This window comes from Pagrus major, chromosome 10 (genome assembly GCF_040436345.1).
Source record: "Pagrus major chromosome 10, Pma_NU_1.0".
Lineage (NCBI taxonomy): Eukaryota > Metazoa > Chordata > Actinopteri > Spariformes > Sparidae > Pagrus > Pagrus major.
Genome location: NC_133224.1, coordinates 22,040,009 through 22,055,735, shown reverse-complemented (window position 1 = coordinate 22,055,735; position 15,727 = coordinate 22,040,009). Strand labels below are relative to the sequence as shown.

The window sequence follows — 15,727 nt, the reverse complement described above, 5'->3', positions numbered from 1 at the left end:
TTGTTATGAATCAGGTGTGTTCAGGACGAGAGAACTAGGAGTGGCACATAGTTTCATTTGGCAATGAGATTCTTATTCATACTGTGAGTCTGAGAAATGTGATGTTCTTAAATCACTTCCCTCTCAGAATAACTGCCATAAATAAATCTTCTTAGAAGCTTGAAACTGAACTGAAATTCAATGTAGGTTACATCTTCTTTGACCAAGGCCTTGAATGATTAATGAAATAATCATTTATAGATTTATTTTCAAATGCTTTTAAAGATACAATATGTAAAACATTCAAAAAATAAATAGAAAGGTTGACAGAATGTGAAAAACAGCCTTGAAGTAATAACATCTATGTATTGTGTTAAAATATAGATATTAAAGTGTGCATGCCAACCAGCTAGCCCTGACCCATCCTGTCCAAAAGCTTCTGTGCTAGCAGTGCAAACACCAACACTCACCTCAGTTTGGTATGCTAGCTACACGGCTAACTGAGCGAACTGGTTACAGGTAGCAGCAGTTAGCGGTTACTGTAGTGAGATGCTACCCCCTATTTGTTTTGAGTATGAATTCAACAGGGGGTCAGTTCTTACACATGGCACCTTTAATTAGTATAAACAGCACAACATTTTACAAACTGTTTGAAAAAGCACATCTATGTGTCAACAGCTGAGGCAGTTGATTAATTGATTTGAAGATAAAATAATTTTCAACAATTTGAGTCATTTTTCACAGAAAAAAGGCCAACTAATTTGTTCCGGGTTTCACGTGAGGTGTCTTCTTTTACTTTGCCTTATAGGAAACTGAACATTTTGGGGTACAACTGTAGTTTGGACAAAACAAGCATTTTAAACAATTCACAATGGGAACAAATGGAAACTTGTGATGAGTGTTTTTCCATTTTATAGACCAAAGGATTAATAAACCTCCACTAAGGCAGTTATGTTTTCACTGTGTCTGTTTTATTTGTTTGTTGGTTGGTTTGTGAGCAGGACTACACAAAAACTACTGAACAGATTTCCAAAAAACTTGGATGGAGGATGGGTCTCGACACAGAGTAGACCTTGTTAACTTTTGCAACAGATCCAGTCATTTTTTCTTCATTTAAAATCCTCATGAACCTGGAGACGGGGCATTATTTTTCTGCTGCATGTTGATAATGCATTTCAGCTTGACTTTGACATTGTCTCTGGTTTTATCAACCTATTATGTCTTCCACAATACGATGGAGAATATGACTCCATTTTCCTTGTTTTGTTGTCATGGTGGTTGGCTGCTACAGTTCAGTAGTAGTGAGAGTTTCACAAGTTTTACAACAAGTTAAGATTAATAATTTCTTCAAACACTTGCCCAAATTTTATTTGATATTACTCTTGTGTTGCACATCTTCCAAAGCTGCCTTGTGTTTCCCTCCTCTGGGTGTACTAAAGCCTCCTGGCTGAGAAGAGGTTATTTTTATATCTGGTGATCAGCAGAACCGGAAGAGGAAACGGCATGGATTAGAGTGTTTACAACTCGCATCATCCTGGGTGCACCCGGCATCACCCTGCTGTCCAAAACAGACCCATGCAAGCCTCGGACATAACGTTTCGCATAGTGCAGGGCTCTTTTACTTCCTCAGTGAGGACTAGGGGTTGGTTTTGCGGACTAGCTGTGTGATATCTGCCGCAGCGTCGGGCCACCCACCATCTGTGGAAGTGGGACAAGGGAACAGATGGCGCATCCAAGCCGGCCTGCAGGGCTGCTGACGCTGACTGTTAGGACAGCACTTGAGAGGAGTATCAATCATTAAAATAGCGGGCTGTCGTTGGCTATAGCACGGTATATTTTGCAGACGTGACGATGCCGCAGTGACTTGGGTGAGTGTGCGTGAAAGGGAGCATTGCAGATTTGGGCAAATTGCTGCGCAAAGGATCGACCGCTGGCATCAACTTAATCCCTTTTGACGTGTCTCTGGCTCGATGAACAATGGTTGACAACCGCTACGCTACAGCTCTGGTCATCGCCTGCGTGCTGAGCATCCTGGCCACCGTGTATCTGTCGGTGGCCATCGGGACGCAGCACTGGTACCAGTACAGCAGCCCCACCGTGCGCGGCGAGGCCAACGTGTCCGAGCTGCGCTCTCTGTACGAGGAGTTCATGGATGGAGAGTTTGATGAGAAAACCTACAGCGACACCCTTTTCCGCCTCAACGGTACTGTTGGCCTCTGGTGGCGGTGTGTGCTCGTTCCTGCTAACTGGTACAAAGAGCCAGGTATGTGACTGATCCAACCTCCCCATTCACGTCATTTAGTAATGAGATGAGTCCTTCATACCGTCAGTCTCAGAAAACTTCTGCTGCTGTCTTAACACTGAGCCCCACCTTGTCTCAGAGGCCACCAGGTGTGGTTCATTTCTCAACATGCAGTAAAGCAGGAATTTGTGTTTACCTTTGGATTATGGATGGTATTAGCCTGTCTTTGTGCCTCTCATATAATACCAATTCAACCCTGTCACAGAGCTAGGCATTGGATTTTCTGACACAAAAAAAAGAATTACCTGCTTAGCTTTGGAAGCAGGTAATTGAGCATCATCTGCAACACCTATTGTCCTGAAGCTGTGCCTTATTAAACTGCTTTACAAGAAAGCACAGAAACACTTGGGCAAGACTTACAGGCTTCAAAAATGCTGCAAAAGTGCCCTCTTGCCATATAATATATGATAATGCCCCTTTATTTATATAGCAGCTTTAAACACAGAATGTTTAAAGTGATTTAAGAGACAAAGAAGAAGCAGTAAACTTATGAAGACAATAACAGAATAAATGCTCAAGAGTCAGAGGAAGGCTAGACTAAGGAGAATTTAAAACAAGAAGGCAAAATGCAAAACACAGAATGTCAATATGAATAAATACAAGTGAAATATATGAAAGTGATTTTAAAAAAAAGACAAAATCATTAAAGCAATAAAAGGACTATGAGAACATTATGTTGCACATGTCATCACAAATAAAAAAAATTCGGTCCAGTGAAATAAAAATCATATTGATATCAGCCCTCCCAAAAAATAGTGTGAAAGCAGGTGAGTTTGGATTTTTCTTCTTAGCCTCGCAAAAGATTAAATAATTTACATTTTCAGTATAAAACCATCTTTATTTATTTTGAAAAATATATCCAAACATACTAGGTCCCTGCAAGTTCACCTAATTCATCAGCTGCGGTAGCTTATGTTCAGGGAGGGTAGAAAATATATACCAGAACCTAAAAAATGTATGTTTATTAATGTGGCTCTTTACATTAATATCCACTTTCAGATGCCAAGATGGTCCTGGAGTGTCGAAGCTTCACTCTACCTCAGCAGTTCATACCTAAATATAAAGAACCAGGAAACCACAACAGTGGAGAGGACATGCTGCGCACCTGTAAGTTCAGCCACAACAATCGCCCTAATTTATAAGTTATATGTTGTGTGAAGCTGTAAGAAACTATGCCACAGATTCAGCCTCTTCGTAGCGTATAAATCATGGCGATATGTGACGCTGATTAATACATAATTGTGATGCCCACAGACTTACACCTTTTCTGTGTCTGTGTGCATGTATGTATAGACTTGTGGAGGTGCCAGTTTCTGCTGCCACTGGTGTCCCTGGGTCTGGTGGTGTTGGCAGGTCTGACCGGGTTCTGTGCCTGCCTCTGTCGAAGCCTCACCCCCACCCTCGGCATAGGAGTACTTCACCTGCTGGCTGGTAAGACCTGTGCAGCTGCATAGCACTACTTGTTGGCAACTGAGTCATACTGTATATAAGCCTGTTAAGCTTAAGGAATTAGTTTGCCTTGACATACATATGAAAACTGACAGTTGTTATTGTCTCTAAATGTAGTATTAGCAACAAAAAAATCAGGTTCAGAATCTAAAACGTCAAAACTGAATTTATGTAGTTTTACGCTGAAGAGATGAGTTCATGCATTAACATAAATAATATTTTGCATCACTCTTACTGCATCCATCAATCTAGATTCCAGTCAGAGCAGGCAGCTGTTTTCAGCATTGAAAAACTGACTGACTGACTAACCCTAACCCTGACAGATTTATTGGGCGCATGTGCGACCAAAATAGTCGCACCCTGGAGCACTGATATGATAATAAACATGTTTAATGCTTGTTGCAATGCCCTTGTGGCCAAAAAATAATGAATGTAGTTTTAATTACCTTTAACTCAGCATTGTGTAGATTAAAGCAATAGAACATTTAGCTACCCATACAGGACACACAGTAAAACACAAATGCAACACCCGTGCTTTTCTCCTTATGACAAGTCAAAAGGTCAACAGGATAAAGGCCTGGCACTGGTATTAACACTTTCTATGAAGCCTATGTCCATGATGGATTATGGACATTATGACGCATTACGAACATACTTATAATGCATTATAATGCGCCTACAGAGCCATATTATCATAGTTATAAGCACTAATGGATATTCCTACAAGTAACCATAACTCTAACTAACTAATGTCTATAATGCATTATAAATATTAATATAATGGATTGCTTTGATTTTTTTTGCAGCCTCCTGTGAGAAGCCCATGTCTATAATGCATGAAAATGCCTTTAGCAACTGTATAATCATAGTTAGAAGCACTCATGAACATTCATAATTCATTATAATAATCGTAACTCATTATCCTACCAATGTCTATATGCATTATAAACATTGGCATAATGTATGTTACATTTTTCAGCGTTTTGTGTGGTTTTGTGCATTGACTTAATCTTATTTTTACCCACTATTCTTAAAGCAAACACTGACCACTTATAGCGCCTTACAACCAGTTTGTAACGTATTACAGATGCCTATAACACAGGTGTTCCATTCATTTATTAAAGCACACAGTGGCCAATTACAATCACTTCCACATTATAATGCATCATAATAGTGTTTATTATGTGTTTAAAACAATATTATAAGTCATTATAAAATGCTTTATGATGTTGTATGATCATTGTTATACAGCAATATGCATATTTATAATTGGGTGCAATTATAGCCACACTATAATGCATTATAAGCATGTTTATAATGTATTATAGACATTGGTGTCATAATGAGTAATAATTATTGCTATAAAGCATTATGAATATTCATGAGTGCTTATAACTATGATTGTACAGTGCTATGGCAACATTATAACACATTATATATACGTTCATAATGTGTTACATCATAGACATGGGCTTCATAGAACCATTAAATCATATAAGGATGAGTGTGTATTCATTTGACACGTCAAAAAATTTCAGAATTTCAAGCACAGAAATATGTCGTGTAAAAATGTGACCTTCATTCTGTGCCCTGCAGGTCTCTGCACCTTAGCCACAGTGTGCTGCTACCTGGCAGGGATGGACCTGCTCCACAGGGTGTCAATGCTGCCTGATAAAGTAGATGGCTCTCTGGGCTGGTCCCTCTATTTGGCGCTCATTTCCTCACCACTCCACATGATGGCCGCCGCGCTGCTGGTGTGGGCGGCACGCAGCCACAGTCAGAACTACTATCGCATGACAGCCTACCGGGTGGCATAGACTGAGATACAACTCTGGATCTCTGCCTTGTTTGAATTCAATGCCCAACTCTGACACCAAGATGCATTTTCTAATGATCTCCGAGAGGAATAGGATGTAGGTTAATCTGTGCGTTTGACCCGCTGATGGATTAAAGAGCATGTAGTCTATAGTAATGACCCTATCTGCTGCATTAAAAGATTTGATTTTTATCTCTCTAGGGGTCAGGAATTGGTTTGAAAAAGGTCAACCAGAAAGATGTGTATAGTACAGCATATACTTAAGACCGAGCTGAAAAGCATTCACTGCATCCCAGTTTAACGTTACAAATGAATTCATTCCAGGGTTTGAATCTTTGTTTTGATTGATTGCTGACATTGAGTTATGCAGCAACTCCTCTGCAAAACAGGTTTGATGGGGCAAAAAACACAAACAAGTTTTAAACAGTACCCATGGTAACCAAACTTATTTGGAAGAGAAAGTGAAGGCAACCGCTTAAATTGTTACCTAAACCTGTTCAACTTTGACCTCATGATGATGTGGAATATTGACTGACATTTCAGTGTGCCCCCTGTCAGTTTGTGGTAACACTGTATATTGAGGTCCTTGTAATAAGCATTAGTTAGCAATCTAAAAGTAATAAGGCCACTGTAAGACCTTTTACAGTAGGAGGCCAATGAAAGGAGACATATTATGCTCATTTTCAGGTTCATCATTTTATTTTGGGTTACTACTAGAACACGTTTACATGCGCTAATGATCAAAAAAACACATCAGTTTTCTGTGCTGCCCCTTGGTCTGAAATGCTCAGTTTTAGCTCCTGTCTCTTTAAAGCCCCCACTCCCGAATACCCAGTCTCCTCTGAATGGTCAGCTCACACACGCCTGACCCAGCACCACAAACAACAGAGCAGCTGTGCTAAACCAATACTTGCGGTCAAACTAGCCACATGGTACTTATTATGTGAATGTGTGACATGGTGATGTACTGTGATGTCACAACGTCGCAGAGAGTTAAAGGAGAGACCACTGACGAGGCGTTTCAGGAACAGTGTTTTCTGTGTGAGAGGGGAGCTTCTGTTGGTGCGGACTTTGACCTTTTTAAATTTCAAGATCTTTTACATGCACAAGAACCTATAAAACACACTGAAGGAAAGGACACAAGAACCAAAAACATAATGTCTCCTTTAAAATTAATTTTGTGTTAATAAAAGCATCATATACACATTCATTGCTCGATTATAAGGGACTTATTAATGAACACTTATCACAAGGACATTAATACAAGCCCAACGGGAATCAAGCCAAAAGCACTTATCCATATTACCCAAACATTGTCGTTATAGTGTCATTATAGCTTGGAACTGGAACAGTGTCTTGTGGTTGACCTTTTTCAGGAACCTGTGATCACACCCAGAATCAAAGCTGGGTGTGGTGACTTTACCCCTTTGTTGCACTGTCTTGCATACATGTTCAGTATGTTTCCACTGAACTACAGCAAGACAAAAACCTTGTATGCAAAATCAGATATTTATTTACACAGACGCTTGCTGTTGTGCAATCTGTGTTTTAGTTCTGCAGCTTGAAAACACTGGGAATGTGGCGAGTAGCGTGAGAGAGAGGATGACTATTACTGTAAATATGATTTTGTTCCATTTCTGTCCGCCCTTTTTTAATTTTTAACTGAAGTGACACTTATTTATTCATGACCATTATTAAGGTCAGACAGTGTTTGTTCATCATTTGTTTACCCAATGCATTGTTTTGTTTGCTATTTTCAAGCATATTTTTTAATGTTTCGACTGATTTTATAGTTTTTGTAGTAAATATCAAAAATAATGTTTTTTCAACATAGTAGTGTTTTTTCATCATTTCCTGCTTTGTTCTTTCGCCCTTAGATGCGCATATACATTTTTTCTGTGAATTCAGTTGTGTTTGTTATTATTTATTTATTTAATTTATATGTGTTCCTTCATGTTTTATTAATTTGTTATCGCCATTTCAGTTCAACAGGATTTAAGGGAAACACTGTTTCCCTGTTAGGCATTATGAATGTAATTTAAAGGCCATATTGTGATAAGCTACAGTATTCCTTTGCACTTAAATTATTGTTGAACATATCCTGAATATTGCTGTAGTGGTCAGTAGTGAATTTCTATTTTTTGATGACGTAAATGTCCCAAAAATATAAAATACAGTTATAAAAAGAAAAAAAACACCATTATTATCCTAAAACCATGATATATGTGTACAGTAACATTCAAAATACTAACAGTCACAAATTAAACTGTCTGTGAAATGATGCACTGTGTGTGATAGGTCTCATGATAAATCAGATTGTATTTTGCATATTCAGCCTTTTAATTCAAGAAATTGTTCTATCCCTGAATCCACTGTAGCGTATATATAACAGCAAATGTCACTGTATGACTGTGCTTTTGTGAATCTACAATGAATGTGTTGTTCATTCTCCAGTTGTGATTTAAGATGGTTAATAATTGTAGGCTACACTTCAATATTGTGTGAGTGTGTGCGAGTGTACACATGCAACAGCTGTCATTTCAATAAAAGTAACTTTTTTGTAAAATTTATTACGCAGTCACATCAGTCTCATCATGTCAGGTGTTTTTTGTCCATCCTCACTCCTCTTCCTCTGATGCAAACTCCTGTTCGTTTGCCTGTTGTTGCTCCTCGTCTGTCATCACCCGGATTGCAGGAATTGCAACACACCTTTTTCTTGCCAGCGAGAGAGCGATGCTCTTCTCGTAATAAGCACATTCATTGATGAAGAAAGGATAAAGAGGTTCTTTCCCTTTATACCTCACCGTTTCACCGGAGAACATCTGGAACATTGGGTCTTCAGGGTGGAGCAGGCAGAAGTCTTGGTCCTGTGGGGAAGGCCAGACAATTAGGTTGATTATAAGTGGACAAAGCTGAGCGATTTTACCTATTTATTTGTTTATTTTTTCGTCAAGATAATGACAGGAGAATAGGGAAAAAGAGGGGGGATGACACGCAGCAAAGGGCCACAGGCCGGACTCAAATCCCAGTCCGCTGCAGTAAGGACAAAGCTTCCACACATTAGGCACACACGACACGCAACAAGGGGCCACCGGGTGCTGAGCAGCAAACAGTAGCTCCAAAGTGTATAAACGTGTTTAAAGGAAAATGTACCATTCAGTTTTGTGTAAAGTTCTACAGTAACTTGCTGTAGACTGTACTGTACTGTATCTTATTTGATGTTTCATGACTGAAAAGACTTCCAAGTTCAAAAACTGAACAATCTAATTTTATTTGCTGTGAACATTAAAGCAACACTATGTAGAAAATTGCTATTTTGTGCAATTCCACACCCCCGTAGTCTCAACCACTGTCTTTGATACAAATCACAGGTTTATGTTACAAAATGATGAGATGTAACAGTTACTTTAGCAACAGATAAAGCTATCTGCGTCCTGAATTCATTTTTGAACTTCCATTAAGCCTGGAAAATCATTTGAAAACTGATTAGAATTTTCTGTTTGATGTCTGCTATCGTCATACATGACAGCGTTACTTCAGATCTCATTTCACTCAAAGTTGCTGCCAAATGGCACAAGCCGCCTGGCCTCAACATAACCACAGAGCTCGATAAGCACCTGTGTTACACTTGTGCAACAGAAACTACATTGTGAAAGTCATTATGCTGGCTATTTTTGGAACCGTTTCAGCTCATGCCAGTCATGTACAAAGGTTATTATCTGGCTCTATTATTGCAACTTAGTCATGTTGTAATTCCTGTTTACTACTGATGTTATCACATTTGCTTCCTGCAGTGTGGAAAAACCTGTCACATGGGTTTTATTTTTTTCTAATTTTCTAAATCCACACACTTTTCTCTACATTTGTTTACATAAGCAACATAGGTGCACCTGTCGTTATACTTTACTGATTGCAAGTATTTTTTAACATAGTTCCCTACACTTTCTGTAATATAGTAGATTGCACCATCATTTGGAGGGAAAATGGGACTTTTCTTGAAAGAAATGCTCCATTTAAACCCCAGTATATATGCATTTATTATTAGAAACATTCAAAACTCTCCATATATGAATGAATACTATGCTTGCATGTAAGTAAATCTCACATATTTGCATGTTCAGCTGACCTGCTGTGCCAGAACTACAAGGCTTTCTAGGTTACACTTGCAATTAATTAGAAGTGTAGAAACCAAACACTTTCTCTGTAATTGTCACCAAGTTACATGATTCTCTCTATAACCCTTGCTCAGAAATTATAGACGCATAAAATAAAGCGTTGTTGAACAAAGAAGAAGGCTTGATGATTCATCCAATGGACTTGAAGGTTGTTTAAGACGTTCTGGATGCCATCAACTTTTAATTATACAAGACTTGTGTTGGTATGAAAACCATACTGTGGACGTCATTGGCCTTTATAATTGCACTTTGCTATGAAGCCACTTTACAAGAAAGAGGCCACTCCCTGCATTGTGAAAACTGGTCCAGCTGTATGTGGTTTTAGATTCTCTCTATATTTATGTCAACACACTTCTGCGATCTGACTGCCATGGAAACCTGTTTAGCAGTGTTGGGGGTAACACATTACTTTTGTAATAGTTTGTAGCTGTACAGTAATATATTTCTTTTAGCGGTAACAGAGTAATGTAACGCGTTACTAATAATATTTCAGTAATATATTACTCCAGTTATGTCATGTAACATGTTACAATCCGCGTTACCCGACCAAAGTGAAGTGTTTATTGTTGTTTTCCTCAGAACCTATCCACACCGGGCATGACCATATAAATACAGGCTAGGGGTGTGTTTAATATGGCCAAGCCTATAAGTTCTTAAAGCCTCTGTGTGACTGAAAAGAGCCTAATGATAAAGACTAATCCTCCGAGCGCACTTGAATTTACATTCTTGAATCACATATGCCCATGCATTCCTTGTTCTGTGGACTAAAATAAAAAGGCATAGAAAAAGAGATTTTTGTCTCGTCATGTTATTATAGGCTACATTATAGAAGGTATAGGTCTATTGTGTTTCATATGACTGAGCCTACAATTAAAAATATTTATTCCTATCTCATAATATATCAGACTTTGATCCTTTGTCTGCCTGTTCATCCCTGAAGGCCAATCGTTTATTTAAAAAGATCTAGGCTATTTAAATGTTCTATATAGGTTATTTGGGCATTTTGTTTAAAGTAACTAAAAGTAGTGTAATAAGTAATAAATTACTCTACACAGACAGTAATATTGTAACGTAATATATTACTTTATAATGAAGGTAACTAGAAATATGTAATTTATTTTGCATTTTGAAAGTAACCTGCCCAACACTGATGTTTAGTGAGTGTTTTGTGGACAGTGGGTGAGGTCAAACACCTCACATGATTCATCCTTGCAGAGTGTTAAGCACCTTTAGACAAAGGTTCATACTTTTTGTTTCGAAAAAAGGATGTTTATTATCCTGTACTTTATTGTTAGGTAATTAGGTATTATGTAGGTTATGTATTACTATTATTAGATTGGCTTGTTATAACTGACTCAGGCACTGTTATATCCAAATAGGTCAATGAGATCTGAAGCATTAACATCTGACAAAAGGCCTTTGATTAGCTGTCCTGTACGTTACTGTTAGGTAGATTGTAACATTTAGTGTTATTGTTAGATCGACTTGTTCATACTGGCTCAGTCACAAGTTTATTCAGCTATATATCACTGGGCATTTGTATTTGAAGGTGCACTATGTAGTTTTGGGGAAGACATTTTAATCAGACTGATTTTTTAAGCCTAAACAAACTAAATAAACAAACTCTTTCCATTTTCATGACTGAATAAACTGAATAAACAAACTGAGCTTAAAGGACAACACAATTTCATACTGTTTTACTTACGTTAGCTTGTTTATTCAGTTATGTTAAATACCAACATTGCTGAGTTTGTATTATTTCCTCATTATTATTGTAAATATTAAAATTCTGAGTTTGAATTTCTTTCCCAAAACTGCATAGTGCCCCTTTCAATCTGACAAAAGGCAAATACAGTACGTGTCAGACTGTACCTGGAGTTGAGGATGAATGGCTGCTGCGATGTTGTGAGTCTCACTGTCTCGTGGGTAGTCAATGTGTTTGACCATGGTGAACACATCCACAAATCCTCCTTCAAAAATAGTACCTGTGAACAAAAGCAGAACAAGCAAAAGAGGGCTTAAAACAAGGCAAAAAGGAGGTTAAAAGATACACAAAGTTTGCGAGATTTTGGACATTTTGGAGTTGTGTGGCAAAGTGAAAAATCTCAATTGGTAACCTGTGCTTCATTGCACCTGAGTTGAAGGAACGGACCCAGTCGAGCATGTGCTGCACGCCAAATTTCATCGCCGTGTAGATGTTTGACCTCACCACACCGTGGGGTTGGGGGCCAATCTCCATGGCTGAAGAAAATGGATTTTAGATGACAGATAATACACATTATCCAGTATTCAGATGCTTCTGATAAGCTGGTGTAATAGCAGAAAAAAGAAAACCCACCAAAGCCATGTTTTCCCACCGAATCAAGGGAATAGGATTCTTTATTGGAGACATCAAAATGGATGTACCTTATCGGTATATCTGGCATCTGCCTCTGAAAGTGACATGTCAGACTTAAGTTCAGATTTTGAGCATTTCCAATCTCAGTTCTTTGTTCTGACTCAAACAGTCAGGGTGAAATGATTTTAAAGGTCTAATTTGTAAAAAGAAAAGTTGATTCTCATGAGTCTCATTCCCAACTCGTCAAATACTGACACTTTAGGATGGAAGCTGACCCGACCTACAATCCAAAAGCATCAGTATTTGACAAGTTGGGAATGAGACTCAAATATCAACTTTCCTCCAAATTGGACCTGTAAACATGAGTGTGTAGGAACCTGAAGGTGTCTGAATATGTGCAGGCATATCCAGTCGCTGTCGGAGTACGCGATGAGGCACAGGCCCATGTTGGCTGTGGTGTTGTGGAGGTCACAAACAAGATCCATCGCCTGAGGACTTCCTTTGGGACCCAGCATGGCATTCAGCTCCCGGGATCTGATCATCTCGTATGGCGCCATGTCTGTTATGGGACCACTGGGAAACAGAGAAACACAATCACAAAACTCAATCATGAGCAGAACTGCCATCCTGAGCACCATCGCCTTCTCAGTGCCGCCTTACTTGAGGGTGGCGTGGGTGAAGCAGCGGTTCAGGTCGGTGTTGATGTATCTGCGACACTGCTGCGTGGCCCAGGGGTTCGACAGCACAATCTTCACTGACACAAGCTTTTCCCCCTCCTCCTCACCCTTCTCCGTCACTTTCTTCTCCTCCTTCAGCAGCTCCCTCACCAAGTACACCCCAGACAGCTCATTGCCATGAGTACCACCGCACACAGCGACCCGGGACAACCTTGGCAAAGACACCACCTTGTCTACCTCCATCTGACTGAGGATAGGCAGGGAAACAGTGGGAGAAAGTGCAAGAATTTGAAGGCATATGCAACAAAAATAGCTTTTCAGTCCTCCTCCCATCACTGCATATTGTGCATCCAGCTCTGAGCAGAACACAACTTGAATCTCTTTTTATTCAGTACTGAAGCAGCTTATTCTTGTTTCACTCAGTGGGAGGTATCAGTTACCCTGGGTACATTGTAGACAACACTGCAACACAAAGCAGATATATTGATTTCTGAAACCTTACCTCGTTCTTTCTGCCTTGCTGAAAACTCTAAAGGGACAGTTCCAGCTTTAAAACTGTGCCCTAAAGCAGCACTGACATTAAAAGTCTGTTTAAAGTCGCTTAACTGAGGAGAGCTTGAGGTAAAACAGGGTCAACTGTCAGCTCCGCATTCACAAGTAAGAGATGAAATGAGTGCCGACGCATCACACATCTTACCCAAGCCGTTACCTTTCTCTTCCCTCTCCCCCTGCCGTTTACCCTCTTCCACCCTCTCCCAGGCTTTCATGCAGTTTTACTGATTCAGCATTCCCATCCCTCCCTCTGTACAGGCTGTAGCTGCCTGTTATGCAAACTCTCACCGTCTCTCTACCACCTCTTGTCCACTGCACTGCACTGTACTACACTGTATCATATCCAGGGTGTGTCCTGAGTGTGACGTGATGGATCGGTTGCTTCCTTTTGGTCCCAACAGCTGTGAGGTCCGGCGAACTGTGACTGTAAGCCCCTCCCCAACTTTCCCCAACTCCCTGTTTCTCTCTGCCCCATGTATAGGATGGTAGGTTCCAGTCTGCCTTTCAGAATATTGGCTGAAAATAAATCTGCTGGCATGACACAGCAGGAGAGGCGCCTGTGGTGTGTACAGTGAAAGAAAGAGCTCTTCTGGCAGGGGAAATAACAAGAGAACCAGCTGGTGATTGAAAGAGAACACAGATTCAATCCGACTGCTTGACTGCTAGAGATACTGTTAAAATAGCAGGTTAAATGTGGTCTTAAAGGGACAGTTCACCCCAAAATCAAAAAATACATATTTTCCTCTTACCTGTAGTTCTATTTAACCATCTAGATTGTTTTGGTGTAAGCTGGACATACCGATTTTCTCTCAAAAATAATGGAACGAGATGGTCTTTTTCCAGAAATCATGACCCTGTTACTCAAGATATTCCACAGACCTTTATTGTGAACAGTTTGACATAGGAACTATTTTCTCAGAAGGAAGCGAGCATCTACTCACAGACAACAGGCTAGCTAACAAAGCTAAGGAGGATGCCATTAATGTTTGCATCCCGCACCATCACTACATTAGCCTTTTTCGTCCAACACCTTCTGCACGGTGATACAGTCGGCAGATTTAGATCAGTGGAACTACAATTTCTACATTTCTGGAAAGAGACATCGCTGTTGAGCTTTTCAAATGTATTTTTTTGGCGCTCTGAGCACCACAAGCAGAGTGCCATCTAGTTCCATTACAGTCGAGAGAAGGCAGACATCTCTATGGCCGATATCTCCAAAACTGGAAAGCTCGCAACAAAACAGTGTAGATGGATTAAAAGCACTACAGGTAAGAGGAAAAATATGTGGTTTTGATTTTGAGGTAAATTGTCACTTTAATACCCACTACCCACAAAAACCGACTACATTTTCTGTCTTTTGGTTTTATCAAATGGCCTTTTAAATATCCTATTTCTCTATCTTAGTATGCTTTATGTCTTTTATCTGATGTTTTTTATGTTTATGTTGTAAAATTGCTGTGCCTTTTACCAGCCTATATAGCCTGAACAATAGGCTACTGCTAACTGTTGTTAACTAGTTAGCTCAGTTAGCAGTGCAGCTAGCGGTACTATTAGCTGATTCAATTCTGTCTGGACTGGAAGCTCAAACACCAGGGGAGTGTTGGTGTTCATACCACTAGCGCAGGAGCTTTGGACCACCAGATGGAGGTGGTTTTCAGGCAGGAGCTAGGCCCATGCTGGGCTAGCTTGTAGGTATGCTAACATCAGAGACTTCTTTAAAATAACGTCAAATTTCACATTCTGTTGATTATTTAATTTATTTTGTGAATGTTTTAAACTAAAATTCCTACATATTGCACCTTTAAATTATCAACAGACAGTATATGGCAAATAATGATAGAGCTACGATACGCTATATATTTGCAATAAGCTGTTCTTATGTCGTGTCATTGTCCTTTATTTTCCTAACTCTCTAAAAGCACTTGTATTTTTGTTTGAAAACTGCTCTTACGTTTAACTATTATACTCAATGTATTACAATTCATGTCACAGTATAACACCAAGTCAGTTAAACTTCAGGAATATCAATCTCAAAAGAGCAAGACAGCCCCAAAAGGGAATGGTTTTGCATGTGGTGGCCACACACAATTGCTCTCTCCATATCCATCCTGACAGATTCTTCTCTAGTTTTGCGTTCTGCTAGTGTCCTCGTCACTACTGGCAGCATGAGGCGGTACCTGCAGCCCAATCAGGTTGCACAGGTAGTCCAGCTCCTCCAGGACGGCACATCCATATATGCAGTCACAAGGAGGTTTGCTGTGTCTCCCAGCACAGTCTCAAGAGCATGGAGGAGAGCTGGACAGGGCCGTAGAAGGGCATCAACCCAGCAGCAGGACCGGCATCTGCTCCTTTGTGCGAGGAGGAACCAGAGCCCTAGAAAATGACACCCAGCAGGCTACTGGTGTGCGTGTTTCTGACAAAACTCCATGAGGGCGTCCT

General features: G+C 39.8%; 2 protein-coding genes across 2 annotated transcripts; one reads left to right on the top strand and one right to left on the bottom strand.

The window, feature by feature from the left end:
• The first annotated feature begins 1,956 nt into the window (after positions 1-1,956).
• LOC141003928 (claudin domain-containing protein 1-like) lies at positions 1,957-5,547 on the top strand. The gene is made up of 4 exons (XM_073475407.1): positions 1,957-2,242; positions 3,281-3,388; positions 3,575-3,712; positions 5,327-5,547. The coding sequence occupies exons 1-4, from the start codon at positions 1,957-1,959 to the stop codon at positions 5,545-5,547; spliced, it is 753 nt and encodes a 250-aa protein (XP_073331508.1).
• A 2,617-nt stretch (positions 5,548-8,164) lies between these two features.
• Positions 8,165-12,979, bottom strand: LOC141003422 (N-acyl-aromatic-L-amino acid amidohydrolase (carboxylate-forming) B-like). Its single transcript, XM_073474753.1, has 6 exons — positions 12,720-12,979; positions 12,437-12,632; positions 12,060-12,153; positions 11,855-11,962; positions 11,594-11,706; positions 8,165-8,413 (listed from the first exon to the last, which is right to left on the bottom strand). Exons 1-6 carry the CDS (start codon positions 12,977-12,979, stop codon positions 8,165-8,167), a joined length of 1,020 nt encoding a protein of 339 aa, XP_073330854.1.
• Positions 12,980-15,727: the final 2,748 nt, after the last annotated feature.

Bases quoted from the DNA above. Each gene is read 5' to 3' on its own strand.
- LOC141003928 (XM_073475407.1), top strand. From the start codon at position 1,957: ATGGTTGACAACCGCTACGCTACAGCTCTGGTCATCGCCTGCGTGCTG. The intron at 2,243-3,280 runs GTATGTGACTGA...ATCCACTTTCAG, and splicing joins TAACTGGTACAAAGAGCCAG to ATGCCAAGATGGTCCTGGAG. The intron at 3,713-5,326 runs GTAAGACCTGTG...TGTGCCCTGCAG, and splicing joins AGTACTTCACCTGCTGGCTG to GTCTCTGCACCTTAGCCACA.
- LOC141003422 (XM_073474753.1), bottom strand. From the start codon at position 12,979: ATGGAGGTAGACAAGGTGGTGTCTTTGCCAAGGTTGTCCCGGGTCGCT. The intron at 12,154-12,436 runs GTTCCTACACAC...TGTCACTTTCAG, and splicing joins ACATATTCAGACACCTTCAG to AGGCAGATGCCAGATATACC. The intron at 11,707-11,854 runs GTGCAATGAAGC...TTTTGTTCACAG, and splicing joins GGTCCGTTCCTTCAACTCAG to GTACTATTTTTGAAGGAGGA.